General features: G+C 34.4%; 1 protein-coding gene and 1 long non-coding RNA gene across 5 annotated transcripts in view; one reads left to right on the top strand and one right to left on the bottom strand.

The window, feature by feature from the left end:
- Window positions 1-5,093, bottom strand: part of LOC129439531 (uncharacterized) — a 91,403-nt gene extending 86,310 nt beyond the window's left edge. For all 3 annotated transcript variants that reach the window (XR_008642827.2, XR_008642828.2, XR_008642829.2), the window contains exons 1-2: window positions 5,012-5,093; window positions 4,623-4,731 (exon numbers count right to left, since the gene is read on the bottom strand). This is a non-coding gene — a long non-coding RNA (uncharacterized lncRNA). The remainder of the gene's footprint in view (window positions 1-4,622; window positions 4,732-5,011) is intronic.
- A 1,143-nt stretch (window positions 5,094-6,236) lies between these two features.
- Window positions 6,237-13,345, top strand: LOC129439527 (carbonic anhydrase 4-like). Of its 2 annotated transcripts, none has more exons than XM_055198204.2 (8): window positions 6,237-6,381; window positions 7,159-7,203; window positions 7,311-7,475; window positions 8,186-8,337; window positions 8,494-8,586; window positions 8,680-8,758; window positions 10,551-10,714; window positions 11,664-13,345. In XM_055198204.2, exons 1-8 carry the CDS (start codon window positions 6,321-6,323, stop codon window positions 11,844-11,846), a joined length of 942 nt encoding a protein of 313 aa, XP_055054179.2. In that variant the 5' UTR covers window positions 6,237-6,320; the 3' UTR covers window positions 11,847-13,345. The 2 variants fall into 2 exon arrangements, with proteins under 2 accessions (XP_055054179.2, XP_055054180.2); XM_055198205.2 differs by having other exon boundaries at window positions 6,238-6,381; window positions 8,680-8,746.
- Window positions 13,346-15,319: the final 1,974 nt, after the last annotated feature.

Genomic DNA, 15,319 nt, shown 5'->3' with positions numbered 1-15,319 from the left:
ACCATTTTTGGTTGTACACAATTTTATGCTATTTATACACATGCAAGGAAGAATTAGATTAAACCAAACAAAAAAAAACTTTCCTTGTGTGTTTTTGTTGATTCTGTAAATAGTAAACTTTTTTATTAAAGCATTTCACCAGCAACTGACCTTGATACAATCCGGCAGATGTAAATGACTTCACGGGTGGTGCAAATCAGTATTCACAAATCTCTCATTTTACGTTTCTAAACATTTGTTTTGGGAAACCTGGTGGAGTCATTTTCTGCCTGCGTAATGCAATCTCTCCAGTTGTGGATCGTTCAGTCCCTCGGGATAGAAAACATAAACATGGTGGATGACGGTGTATGCAAAATGAGTACAAAAAGGCGAGATGGAGAAAAATTATCATTCAGATTGTTCACTCGTGTACACACACACACACACACACACACACACACACACACACACACACACACACACACACATTGCATTTGACAGCATCCCTCCAGTTTCATCATGTGGCTGTAATGAGCTTCAAAACCAAAATAAAAACCATCTCAGATGCCTCATGTATCAAATTGGTTTTTCTGTGTGTGGGATTTGTTTCAGGGTTTATTAATATAAGCGAAGAAAGATATGAGGTTAGTCATGAATTAAAGTGCTCATGTTTTATTTATCAAACATATTCTAGCTGGATTTCATTTCGGGATCTTGTTCGGATATCCACAGAACATCAAAATCCTTTTTATTAAACTAGAATTCATTTTCCTTTCTATTCATGTAGGGAAACATTCAAATAGCTTTTATTATAGGTATAATATCAGTCAAAATCTGTGATTTGGGTTTCACTTTCGCCCTAAACCGCCGTCAGAGGGACATTTTGTTATGTCTTACACTAGGCTGTCATGAATTTTGCCTGACCGTTATTTGTCTAATAAATTGCGACAATTATGACGATTAATTGGCTGTGATAGGACTTTGACGGTTATGACGATTAATTGTATGTTTTATTCCTTTGACAATGAAATAATTTTCACACTTTGTTGTGATTACTTACATTAAATATTTTGCAAGGTTTATCTGGCAGTAAGTTTTAATACACAACACATATTTATAAGTAATCTGATACTGTCTCGTTTATACAGGCACTGCAGCTCCCCCTTGTGTTTTTAGAGAGACGTGCAATCATTGTGGTGATCTGAAATCATTGCAATGAGGTCAAACAATCACAATGAGAAGATTATTTAATCATTGTGACAGCCCTATTTACACCGTTTTTCTTTTTGCATTTGTAAAGAAATAATCCAGTTCGTTCAAGTTTTTTTCCTATACAAAAAATGCAATATATACAAATAGTATATAATATATATTATTTAGCACCTATAGTGTAAAACAATGTGTACTGTACAGCAGTAAAGGTGCTGTGTGTAGATTTTTAGCGCCGTCTAATGGTGAGATTGTATATTGCAACCAGCGGCTCAGTTCACAGCTCACATCCCCCCCCCCTGCACAAAACATGCCGGTGACTTTCATTTAGGATCCACAGTGTATGTAAAACCACTCATTCTGACGTAATAAAAACAGTACAGCTCATTTTTGTATTATACACTCCCTCCAGAAAAAGGTGATGCAATCGCATGATTCAATCCGGGGGCCGCATTTTTTCCAAATACGCCGCAACTTCGCAGCATAAATTGCAGATTTCCGTGTGCAAAATATGCAGGGCTTGCATGATTTCATAATCCCCACATTTTAGTAGCAAAAATCACATATATCTTAGCAGAAAGTTGAAAAATGTTGCATTTACTTCACACAAGCACAGCCATGTCCCCTGTTGCCATAGGAACGTTATGAAGTGACGTAACTATGCGACATGAACATCAATGAAAAGCTGCAAAAGCTGCAAACAAATTTCATTGCATAAAATTGCATAAATATCCCGCATATTCCATCACATATTTTAAGAAAACGTGCCGCAAGATCAAGGGTTTTGCCCGCAACAATCACAAAAAAACTCTGCGTTTTTCTGGAAGTACTGAATATAATATTGCATTTCTGTCAAGATATCCTTCCAATATTCACACATTGCACCTTTAAAATATACATTATTACAAATTGTTAAAAATTTTATGAAAGTCAAAGTTTTTGTCAATGTTTATAAGTTCACTAGCATAGAAATACATACAGACATGGACTGAAAGCTGAAAGTCTTTTTGAATTGATGGGGTATTAAAAGAGCATGATTGCAGAGAATGAAGATACGGATGAGTTGTTGGCACAGTCCAGGTGGCACTATGATGTCTTTAGTAGATTTTGTTTCCTGCACCTACACACACAATCTGCCACCAGCTGGAGGTTCTGTCTCATGCTGATACACTTGGCTGGATTTTCACTGTGATGCCGAGCAGAAATTTCATCAGTATATAACAGCACAGGTATAAAGAAAAATCTTCAAGCTCATACTGAGATATCCTGGATTACCAGACTGAGGAGGACTCAGCTTGTTTGCAACGCTATCTCATGGCAATTCGTATTTATTTTATGAGGTGGCTAATGTGTGTTAAAAATTCCCTTTTTAAATGAATAAAGTTTGAGAAGCTGAAATTTAAAATTATTAAGGGACTGTAAGAAAAGTCTGAGGAGGTTTTACGTTATTAACTCTGACACAAGCAAGTGTTATGTAAATATAAATCTCATACGACAGATGAGATCTTTTAAATGTCAATTATTATAGTAAAAAATAAATGTTTATATTTTGTAAAGATCAAGTATAAAACATAGTCAATCTCTGTAAGTTAAACATATTTTAATGTTTTACAGCTGAGTTTTGACAATTATAACCTGATGGGACCATTCTTCAGAAATGAAATAACCCTGCAGATCTCCACCACAAAAATCAATAATCATTTAAGACCGGGAGTAAATTTAAAAGCTGTTGATATCTGCTGAATGGTCTAAGACATAAAACCTATAGCATTAAACTTTTAAATCATCCCTTTTCTTCCAAGACAGGATGATATGTACATTTCTAAATCAAAGTGCCATTGTTTGGTGCAGTTAGCCGTATTACAGAAACGTTTCTGTGAATTTTGACATCGCCTCTGCCCCTCTTTCAAATGCACAAACATGCATTTACACATGTTTACACATTTTGTCAAACCGACTGAATTTAATTCGATTGCAGGTTACGACAATACAGTTTACATGGACCCTAAACATTGCAATCTGATTAAAATGTTTGTTTGCATGTAAATTACATATAATCCGAACATCTGCGCCAGTGCATAGCCAGGGTTGCCAGATTTCCAAATCAAAATCAGCCCAATGAACATTCAATACTAGCCCAAAAGCATCCCAATGTTTATTCACAGCCCAAATACCAATAACTAATCAATGAAATCCTTCAATCTTTAACCCACAGAAAGAAAATCAATTCGCTGGAACTGTTTAAGACAGTGTTTCCCAACCCATTCCTACGTGGCACCCAAATCTGTACTTCGCTAAAAAGCAGAGGACTTGGCAACGCAGTGCACAGCATCTCTCGTTGAGGTCATGCTTTATCTCTAGATATATGAACAAATTCAAAATTAAGTTGGAGAAAGTTGTTCTTCAGAAGTTTTCAGATATAGGCAATGCCATTACAAACAGACTATTTGGTCGCAAGTAAACGTACGAGATTTTCTTATCAAACTTTTTTGTGTTCTTTGCTTTTTTGTAAAAGTTGAAAATAAAATCACAAAGCAGTAAGAGCATAAAGTAAGGCCATAAAAGCATACGGTGCAGAGGACAAGATTTGTGACTACTCGTTGACTCCTGCGTGAATGTGTTTAAATGCAATTAAATGAGGTTTTATATGGATTACATTTATATGTAAATGAGAAAATAAAGAGTCTGCAATGTGTCTTCAGCATTGCTCATAAACAAACGATAATTTACTCAACCAAGATCCTTTACTTTGATTATAAAAGCATATGAATAAATAACATTTAGCAGAGAAGAAGAATTATTATATTCACATTATCAGGGCTGTATACGGGTGAAGAAGAGTGTGGGGTTCATTTTAGGAGCCCAAAATTATTTAATTAAAATTGACATAAAGAGCCAAGAGCAACAGAGATTCAGGAGGTCCAGAATTCCTATATAAGACTCTTCATAATGAAAGAGAGTCTGCAGGGAAACAGACAGGATATTAATTTTGTATTTGTCTGACATGATGACTGATTTTAACTGTTTATTTAGTTATTCAATAGATGTGACCTCACTGAGGACACAAACACAGGGAGACTCTGTCATTCCTTTAATTGTCCAACAGGGGGCGATCTACTTTGTGCAATAAATAATACACTCAGTAGTATTATTTATTTTTTAAACAAAATAGATATGCTGCCATTATTTACTTAACTGTCTCTCTAAAACATTTTTACAGTAACTAACCCTGTTACCCCACATGTGCACTTTATGCCAAATGTTAACCTTGCATTTCATTTTTCAGAATTGTACAAACAACATTCTATCTAAAGGTCTGCATTGAAAATTGTACACAATGCTGTATATTATATATGTATATTGTATAACACTGCACACTGTATGTTGTGTTCAGTCCATAATGTATTAAACATTGCATAAACTACTGGACTTACCTTCAACTTTGACATTCTCAGTCTGTCTGCAGTACCACCATATAACCGCCAGGAGCGCTGAAGAGAGCGCCCATGATCACACACAACGGTAATGTTGTGTAGTTTGTCCCTCAAAAAAATAAAATAAACAAAAATTAACTTAAACATTTAATGCATGGAGACCACTATATATTTTAAGAAAAAGCTTTTGATAAGACCTGATAAAGTGTAGTCAAATCTTTCATATTTAATACTTGGAAAAACAAGTTGCATTCGAGTAAGTTAAGTTACGTTAGTTAATATCAGTGACGTTTTCGTTACACTGACTCGTTTGTGGGTGCATTTGCTAAAACAGAGTTTAACAGTTTATGTATTTGTTTATAAAAGCCTTGACATTAGTATATATTTACCTGTTTAAATTAAACTGATTGCAGTAATAATGCCGCTGACTTCTCCTGCTTGTGGTCAACATTTCTTTTTCGCATGCGCACACAGCACGCAATTTAATATAAATGCGTAGCTAAAAGACTTTTAAGTCAATAGTATTTACCCGTGTTTACATATAAAATATAATATATAAATGTTTTACATTAATCTCATTGTTTCTGATTTAATTACGTCATATGCGTCATACGAGTAGTTGCCCATAGGGCATTTTTTGGCCAAAAATTTGTTTTGAATACATGCTAAATACATTTTTTAGGAAGTAAAGCTTAATTAAATATATTTTTAATTTGAAAATATATTTAGTTTTAACCTTCATATATTAACATATATTTTTAAAATGTATTTCAGGGGCAACAAATACATCTCTAATTTTACAACCCATTCTTGGCCAAAATATAATTATGAAACATATTTAAAATTATATTTTTTGCTATATGGGTAAAAAAAAGGTTTTAAAGACTTTTAGATGTTTTTTAATACTATTCTTGGTTTGATGTTTATTTTATTTATTTGTTTATTTATTTTTGTATTTTTTAAGAGAACTATATTTTTTTAAATAAATACCAAACTTTGCAATGTCAGAATCAACCAATCAATCATTTACAATGAATTAAAATACATAATAACCACAACCCCAAACAAATAAATTTATATTTATTAGAATCATTACCATTACTGTCAGTACTGTTTGTTAGCTGTCCTCACTTCATCCACCGCTAGATGTCACTATAACACAATCTCTTTCCATCTCATGCATGTTCTCTTACATTTGTTACTGTACATTTATAGGGTTAGGGTTGTAGTCCTGGTCAGTGTCATTGAATTTGTGGACAGAGCAGGTGTTACTCCAAAAGCACGGTAACTAAAGATCATCAGTGTCTATACCTGAAATACTGAGCTTGAACCAAACCCCTAACCCTAATTCAGATCATACTGAATTTTTTTATACACCTATCAAAGACCTATCAAACTTTAAATAAGATCAACGTCAAACTGGACTGTACTTTACTTTCATGTATATGTTACATAAAGGAGATGACAGAAAAATGTTGGTCATATGATTGTCCTGAATTATTTAAGCATGTGATAGATGTGTAAGCACTGATAGTGTGATGTCACCTGTTAACCGTGATGTTCTCCGTATCACAATGTGTTGTGGGCGTGGCCAATGACTTAATCCTGTTGATTGACAGATATGTTAGAATAAAAGATCAAACTTTCACAAGATCAAATTTTACTCATTGTCATTGCTGGAGTCACAGGACGCTCACAATGAAGTGTTTGATTTCATTTTATCTTCTGACATTGATTCTGCATTCATCCAGCAGTGCAGGTGAGTCCAATGAGTTTGCATTCGTTAATTCATTGTTCATTTATTCAAAAGTTTAATGTAGTTTTTTAAAAGTTTTTGACGCTTTGAATATAACATATAAAATTTGGATATTTCATATAAAACAACACTGCACACATGAAGTCGACATGAATTTATCCCAGCATTATACTTAATATTTTTAGTATCCAAATAAATAATAAAATTGATCAGTTTTATAATTGTAACACAAAAATTCATGTGCAAATAACTATAATGATGGCTTAATTTCGGAATTTGCCATCAAGCTTAAAGGTCTTGCATTACACAATAAACACATTTTACTCTAAACCTAAACAGACTTATTGTTACATTTTATTTTATCATGATTATTAAATTATCTCCTGTATGATATTCTGTGGAGTAAGGAGATGAAATCAGTTCATGAACGAGTATGAATTATATAAAAACGACACACCCTGTAATATACATGTATTTTAACAAATGAAGTTAAACAATTTCAACTTGTCAAGTTATGTCAACTTATCACAGGTCAAAACTTAAAATGGTAGGTTGAATCGACTTAAAAACAAGTTGTTTTAACTTTATGCTCCTTTTTATGCTGTGGTCAAATGTAAAGTACTCTTGAGTTATTGTTACAAAAAGAAAATTGCATTGTGACACAATACTGAATCAAAAAGCTTCAAATCATGCTGTTAAGAATTACAATTATTTACAAAAGTGAAATTAAAATGACAAAACTTAATGATTTAACAGTGACTCTCATGTGTTTCTCTTCAGATTGGTGCTATCAGGCACAAGCAAACTCTGGTGTACATTGTATAGGTAAATCAAAATTTTAACCTTTTATAGCAGGCACATCAAACACACACATTATTTTTCATCACAGTATCTAAATCAAGTTTAACTCAACATCTTCATGTTGCTTTAAGGTCCAGAGCTCTGGAAAGAAGTAAACGCACAATGTGGAAACACCAGACAGTCACCGGTCAACATAGCGACAAAGAAAACCGTACTGGACGAGCGACTGAAGCCTTTCAATTTCACCGGCTACCAGAACATATTCAACGGCACCATAAAGAACAACGGCCACACCGGTAAGACTGAAGAAGACCAATGTTTGTTCAAACCTAAATAAATTAACCTTAACCCTGAAAATGTTCCCCCTTTAATTGCATGATATCTCTCATTCAACAAGAAATTTTGAGGTTTCTCTACAAGTTTATAATACTGTTAAAACTAGACTGCTGAGTTAGCGCTATATGCTAGTTAATGCTATATGCTAGCGTTTAGACGTTAGGCTACAATTCATTTTTGCAGATCCATATTGAAAAAAAAAACTTACCACTCAGAAATGTCCATTAACAATCTCCAAACAACTGATTATTCCTCAAAATCGGTATCTTCATCTGATAAAGACTCAAACATAAGATCTGTTTACACACACACAGAGCTACTGAAGGAGCTGCTCTAAGAAACAGCCAATCAGAGCAGAGCTCAACATTAATATTCATGACTCTTTCAAATAAGGGAATAACCGACCATTTCATTTGTAAATGGACATGAAAAACTATCTCTGGATCATTTTTGCAATTTATAAAGCCACAAACCTTCTATCAGAGAACAATTTAGCAGATTATTTCAATGCATTTTTTGGCACCTTTAAGTAGATTTAACTTTTAGGCAAATTTGTCATTTTTAGGGCAGTGAGTTATCTTATGTTTTTTAAGTTGAATTAACTTGTCTGTGCTTACAGAAAACCTTTGAAAAATTGTAACATGGTGCAATGTCATCTTTTCCTTCTCAGTTGAGGTGGACGTATCACAGAATAACACACCTACAGTGTCCGGAGGAAACCTGGGAGACACATACAAACCCATCCAATTTCACTTCCACTGGGGAACAGATGTAGGAGCGGGATCTGAACACACCATTGATGGAGAACAGTATCCTATGGAGGTATAACACGTAAAATACAGTAGATTCTTACTGCAAATCTTAAAATGAGTTTTGGTTCAGCATTACCTGTTATTTAAGTTACTTGAGGTAAAAGCATAATTTATAGTGATTGTTATGAATAATTGTTATTATTGTATGTGTTAACTTTCCCATCAGCTGCATATGGTCCATATTAAACAAAGATACAACAGTCTAGAAGAGGCATTAAATGATCCTTCTGGCGTTGCAGCCCTTGGATTCTTTATTGAGGTCTGACAGAATCATTTCTGCACTTTTAAATGAAGAAACATTACATTTATTTAGACATGAAGGTTTTAAACACATATGATTTCTTTCTGACAGGAGTCAAACAGCACAAACACAAATTATGACCAGCTCATACAAGCCCTGAAGAGCATACAGAACGCAAGTCAGTCTATAAGTATAACAAACTGCTTTCACTTTAAACTAAATTAATGCAATGTTTGTACACAATTTTGCATATTTGAAACAAATGTTGGTAGCACTTTGTTTTACAGTACCTGTACTTGCCTTGTGCATATATGGTGGATGGGTTGTGCTTGCCGACAAATGTGTTGTGCTTACTTTTAGGTGTCTACATGGTGGTTGATTGGTGTCATTGCTGTGCTTGCCAGTGGTGCATACTTGGTAGTTGTTGTGTGGCTCTGGGTAGGTACTGGGTAGTGACATATGCATGCTTGTGGTGTGGGTATGCTGTAACTAACCAGAAACATTGCATACTTTCAAATAAATGTGCAATGTGGGTATTTGGTGTTTGCAGGCAAGTTGTGGTGGATGACAGGTATTTGTAGTGTACATGTATGATAACTAATATCAAACACTACTGTATACATGATAAGTGTGTGGTACCTGCAGGCCAGTGTAAGTTATACTTATACCATACGTATATGATAACTAAGAACAAACATTACTGATGTGCCATTTTGGTACTCAGACTCAGTATCTTTGTTCTTTAAACCAAGAATTAAATAACCGTATGCATTAACTACTGGTTCACTAGTACATCCATGATAACTGCATGGAAACAGGACTGTAAAATAAAGTGTTGCTTTTTACACAGTTATTACATAGGACCTACCACCTAAGATATAGCATCATATACATGTCACTGTCCGGCAAACTAACCATTAACTATCATAAGCATTAAATACTGGGTATATTCACTAGTACACACTTATTGTGTATATACAATTTGTAAGTACAAAAGTGTTTGATATTAGTTATTATATATGTACACTACGGGTACCTGTCATTTGCCATAACTTGCCTGTGGATGCTGGATGCGTATATTGTACATTTGTTTGTGGGTGCAGTGGTGTTTCTCGTTGGTTGCAGTATACCTACACTATGGGTGTGTATCTGTTGTTGCCCAGTGCTTATCTGGAGTTACATAATAACTACCAAGTATGTACTACTGGTAAGTACAGTAATGATACCAATCAATTACCATGTAGATAAAGTGGGTGCCACACATTGGTCGGTGAGTGCAGCTTGTTTGCCATGTATGTACAGGGTAAGTGCACATACTGTAAAATAAAGTGCTACCCAAATGTTTGCATAGAACTAACAACACAAGCAGCGGACTCTGACCTAATATAATTTGGCTTTTTTTAAAAACTGTCATTTCTCCCACTCGTGTTTAAATGACAGCAGACAGACTCGTCCACAGACCACCACCCCCTCAGTAATCAGGTCAGAAGCGGTGGAAAATGAACAAAAGAGACGGATTAAAATACCAGGTGTAAACGTGAACGTGTCTCTCTCGTCCACTTGTCATCCGATCGACCAAAACGCATCTTAACATCAGGTGTAAACAGCCTAAGAAGTGTGTCCTGTATGAACAAAAGGCAGAAACAATGCCGGGCGTGTTGTGATAACAATCTTCAGCTATTTGACACGAGGCAAAGATCAGGAATCTCTTCACTATGCGCTGAAACTGAGATCATCAATAAAACTGCAGATAAAAAAAGAATGCCCGTGCGTGGCTTCTCCAGAGAGATAACATCTTGATCCGTCTGGATGATAGAAAAGTTTAAAGCTGAATGTGTCTCCGTGTGGATGAGCTTATGTAACTTTAATTCCTTGTGTGTATTACATAAAACATTATGTCATATGTAATTCATATGGGTTGAGTCTTTTTGTCCCATCCTCGTTCCAGCTAATTTCATTTTTTTGTGTCTGTCTTTCTGCAGATAATATCACAGCCATTCTTAACATCTCGATCAGCCAGTTTATTCTGTCAGAGGACAAACTGACTAAATATTACAGATACAATGGATCTCTGACCACACCGAACTGCAGTGAAGCTGTGGTCTGGACTGTCTTTGAAAATCCCATTCCTCTCAGCAGAGAACAGGTACGACCGAATACATTCACAAATTGCAAACTTTAAAGGATTCGTCCATGAATTTTTTATCCCGATAATTTACTTCACCGTGTCATCCAAAATGTTGATGTCTGTCTTTGTTCAGTCGAGAAGAAATTATGTTTTTTTTAGGAAAAGTTAAATTTCATGCAGTTTAAAATTACAGTTTCAAGAGAGTTTCAAAGGACTCTAAACGATCCCAAACGAGGCATAAGGGTCTTATCTAGTGAAACGATTGTCATTTTTGACAAGAAAAATAAAAATATGCACTTTTAAACCACAACTTCTCGTCTATCTCTGGTACTGTGACTCGCCAGCTCGACCTCACGTAATACGTCATCAGGTCAAGAGGTCACGAATGACGAATGCGAAACTGCGCCCCCAGTGTTTACAAGTGTGGAGAAATAGGACCGTTCCGACATTGTTGTATGTCGAATGATAATAATTAATGTCTTTGTGTCAGTTTATTGTTTAAAATGATCCGCAAATGTGCGCTTCATATATGTAACACGTGACCTTTCGACATCATTACGCAATTACGTGAGGTCGCGCTGGTGCGTCACAGGACTGGAGATAGACGAGAGGTTGTGGTGTAGAAGTGCATATTTTTTGTTTTTCTTGTCAAAAATGACAATCGTTTCGCTAGATAAGACCCTTCGTTTGAAATCGTTTAGAGTCCTTTTAAACTGCATTAAAACTGTTAAGTGTTGGGTTATATTAAAGTCTGCAATGTTTTCCTCAAAAAACATAATTTCTTCTCGACTGAACAAAGAGATACATCAACTTTTGGATGACATGGTGGTGAGTAAATTGTGGATTTTTTTTAAGAAAATGGACTTATCTTTTAAATGAAGACTCAACCAGACTTGAACTTTTATTCAAATTCATTATTATTTAACATCGATTTTGACCATAACAAAAATTCCTGTTTTCCAAACAGCTTCTGGCATTTTCTTCCCAACTAAAGTTTTCTGATGGCAATCCAATGGTGGGAGTATTTCGACCTGTACAGTCTCGTAATGGACGTTTAGTGTATCGGTCGAGCGGTCCGGCAGTTCTGGCCAGCGCTCTGCTTCTCTTTACCTCCATCATTACAGCGTTCAGTCTGTCTCATCTAAACTAAAGGCCAACAAGAGAGAAACCAAACCTACAAACTACAGAATAACAGCACGTCAGATGTAACTTTCCCAAAATACTTTCATTACTTCGTAAGAAACCGAACAAATTAGCCAACTTGTAAATCATGAACAAATTCTCGTGGGATCAGTCTGATGAACTGAGTGAAAATGTTTCAGGTCTTTTATTATATGCATTGAACACTGACAGAAATCACATTGTATTAGACTATGAATGAGATTTTATGCAAACCCCAAATACCAGTGGCGGCCGGTGACTTCTTTTTTCGAGGGTGCGCCGAGCATGATGCGAAGTTCGTCACAACATGTATGTAGCCCGTCATGTGTGTGGTTCGTCATTTCAAAATATGTGTTCTGCGCATCGAGTGAACCTGTGTGCATGTTTATGATAAAAGAGACGCTAGCGTTTGCCAGATACTCGCATAATTTCAAGCGTAATCAGAGTTTAGTGTTAAGTTACTGTCTTATTTTGTGACAGGAGCATCTCTTTTATCATAAATGGTTTTGACATGTGTGCAGCAGGCACTTATTTTAACAAAACACGTGGTGCACATGGTTCACATGACGCAACAAACACATATTTTGAAAACACAAGTAACACACGACGCTCCGAACACATATTTTGAATTTGCGCCCCTTGGAAGAGCAGTCACCAGCCGCCACTAATAAATACAGGGAGATGTGCAACTTTTATTCGTATTTTCGAGCTTTACATCTAGAGCACTTTCCATCCTACCTTTGCACATTGAAAATGTTGGGTCTTTTTAAAATGCACTGATAAAATTATGGTTGCACATTTAAATGTGACTTCTGATGATATATAATGAATTACTTTTCTCTTTCTTTTTAAAATTAATTTATCTTTCAGCTTCAAACAAATATTTATGTTACAAGTTAACTTCTGTGCAAAGCAAGTGTTTCATTTTTTACAAATTGAGATTTTTTCTTATTTTGAAATTATTTATTTTCTGTAAAAATGTATATCTGCCTCAGATGTTGATGCTGTATAATATGAGCACGAAAACATAATCACAGAAAATTGACACAATTTGGTAGAAAACATATTTTGTAGAAACTTTATGTGACTTAAAATGCACAAACCAGATGCAGTAACACTCAACAAAGGGAGAAGGGACGGCTCTTTAAAGGAACATTTGATGTTTATTTTAATTTTCGTGTGCACATTTATGAAGAAACACCATTATGACATTACAATTCTGACTATGAAACATGCTTTAAAACTTAAAAAATAAAAAATAACTGCAGGGTATTGTAAAAGGCACTGTATAGGAATCAATCTGTATATGGAGAAATGATTTTTGTTATGATTTTATTTGAAATATATTTATATTCAGTACTTACCTGATAAAATGCATTGTATATGTCTTTACAAGCCACATCAGCAAATAATTATAATTCCTGTTATACAGTGTCTCTATGATTTACATGCTTATATTTTCTCTAAAATAAAAAAATGCTTAAATTATATATGTAGGTCTTCTTTATCACTTAAAAGAGATAATAGACATTAAAGATGTTTTTATTGATATATGCATTTAATTTGATCATGTCCTTAGTGCAAAGTCAACATCCACGAGAAATATAAACCATGAAATGATAAAAACCTCAAAATGTTTTAAATTCTGTCAAAAATTAGGCTAAACTGCATTTATTTAAACATATAAATCATGTGTAACTTTATTTATTTTCTTTTTTTTTTACAATTTTCTATATTTACTGTGTCGAAAGTCATCTTCCACCCTGTTCATATGTAATTGTTGCCTCACAAACTACAACAATTTCTACAATTTCAATAAGACCATTTTTAGGAAGTGATATTATTTATTTTTTTCTGCTGGGATTCAACTGTAAAAATTAGCATCAGCTCTCAATCTTATTTTTTTAATGTTATCCTGCTTGTCACACTCTTAAGCAGGCTATGTTATTGAGAATGTTTGTCTGGTCAAAAAAACATATCTGACATAATTATAAAAGTGATTTTTTTTATTGCAATAATAACAAATATAAGATACAACAACAAATAAAGTTCAAGCAACAAAACAAAGTGTGGTTTAATAATTTACATAAAATATCATACATACGAAACCATATAAAAACCAAATCATATAGAATTCAAATGGAGATCACATTAAGAACCTAAAAGAAATGAAAGGGAAGAAAAAAAGAAGGGAGGGCATAAAATAAAATGATAAACGTTATGTTTATCTGTAGAAAGTTAGCCAAATTTTCCCACCCTTATGGATTCAACCATGTTAGGTGGAAATTGTAATAGAATAAATAACAAATAATAAAATTAAGTTGTTAATTTGGAAATGATCATCATGTCTGTCCTCTAATTTGTAGTTATTTCTCTGTCCAGAACAGAGAGTTGTTTTGGAACTTGTCATTATGATTCTGAAAAGGAAACAGCTATTTTGTGTTCCTTCCCCAAATGAAACCTGGGAAAATTGTGCATAGTTTTGAAACAATATTAAACAGGTGCAGTTCCACACATCACAGATGACAAATCATGCAGGACAATGACGGAGAGCTCATCACTGTTAAAACCTGTCAACGCTGATGTTCCACCCTGTTATGCTCAGTTCCACCCTGTTAGACAAGTCTTCTTAAATAATCATTTCACACATAACGTTACATGTTTGACATACTTTTGACTTATTTTGGTTAGGAGCATTGACAGCACTGTAAAAAATACTTTGCTGCCATACATTTTTTTGTTGAATCAACTCGGATTTACAAGTCATTTCAACTGACTATTATTTATCTTGACTAGAGATGAGTTGTCATAACTTTTAGTTGACTTTTTTGTTGCTGTTGATTTCATTTATTTCTGTGTGGTTGTGACGCAGCTATCACTTTTTAATTCAAATGTATTTGATTTATTATTACAGTCCACAGATCAGTGAACATAAAAATATTTACAGTATCCCGTCACTGATCATTTCCTTTCTTCTAAGGGGTCCTGCCTTTGTGTCTTGGGGATTTAAAAAGTATCTCTTCCAACCAAGAGGGGTTGACATTGATACATTTTGGCATTGTTCAGGATTGTGACATTGCAAACTTTATCACCCTTGGGTTTAAATGATGAAAGATTGTTTAATATGTTGTACAGTGTCCCTTATTGTATATTTGATGACATAAGAGTTTGTCATTGGTCCATACTGTATGTAGTTGACATTTACTGGTTAGAAGTGTACTTAAATATTTCTTTAAAAATATGTTAAGCATTTTTCCTAGGCACCTGTATTTTTTATCAGTTTGTGTTGATTGATTTTTAAAGTCTCAAAAGATTTCATGATTTGTATCATAAGGTTAGCTGTCACAGCTGAGAAAAGCAAATCATAAGATCCAAGTGAAGAGCTTGTTTGACAGGCCTTGCTTGCCACTGTGACATAATCATTATTTCCTGTATGTGAATTCAACAGAATACTTCATGCAT

This window comes from Misgurnus anguillicaudatus, chromosome 22 (assembly GCF_027580225.2).
Source record: "Misgurnus anguillicaudatus chromosome 22, ASM2758022v2, whole genome shotgun sequence".
Lineage (NCBI taxonomy): Eukaryota > Metazoa > Chordata > Actinopteri > Cypriniformes > Cobitidae > Misgurnus > Misgurnus anguillicaudatus.
This window is presented reverse-complemented; position numbering and strand designations above follow the sequence as displayed.

Excerpts from the sequence above, each read along its gene's own strand:
- LOC129439527 (XM_055198204.2), top strand. The coding sequence starts at position 6,321 with ATGAAGTGTTTGATTTCATTTTATCTTCTGACATTGATTCTGCATTCA. Across the intron at positions 7,204-7,310 it reads CTCTGGTGTACATTGTATAG|GTCCAGAGCTCTGGAAAGAA; the intron begins GTAAATCAAAAT and ends TGTTGCTTTAAG. Across the intron at positions 10,715-11,663 it reads TTCCTCTCAGCAGAGAACAG|CTTCTGGCATTTTCTTCCCA; the intron begins GTACGACCGAAT and ends TTTTCCAAACAG.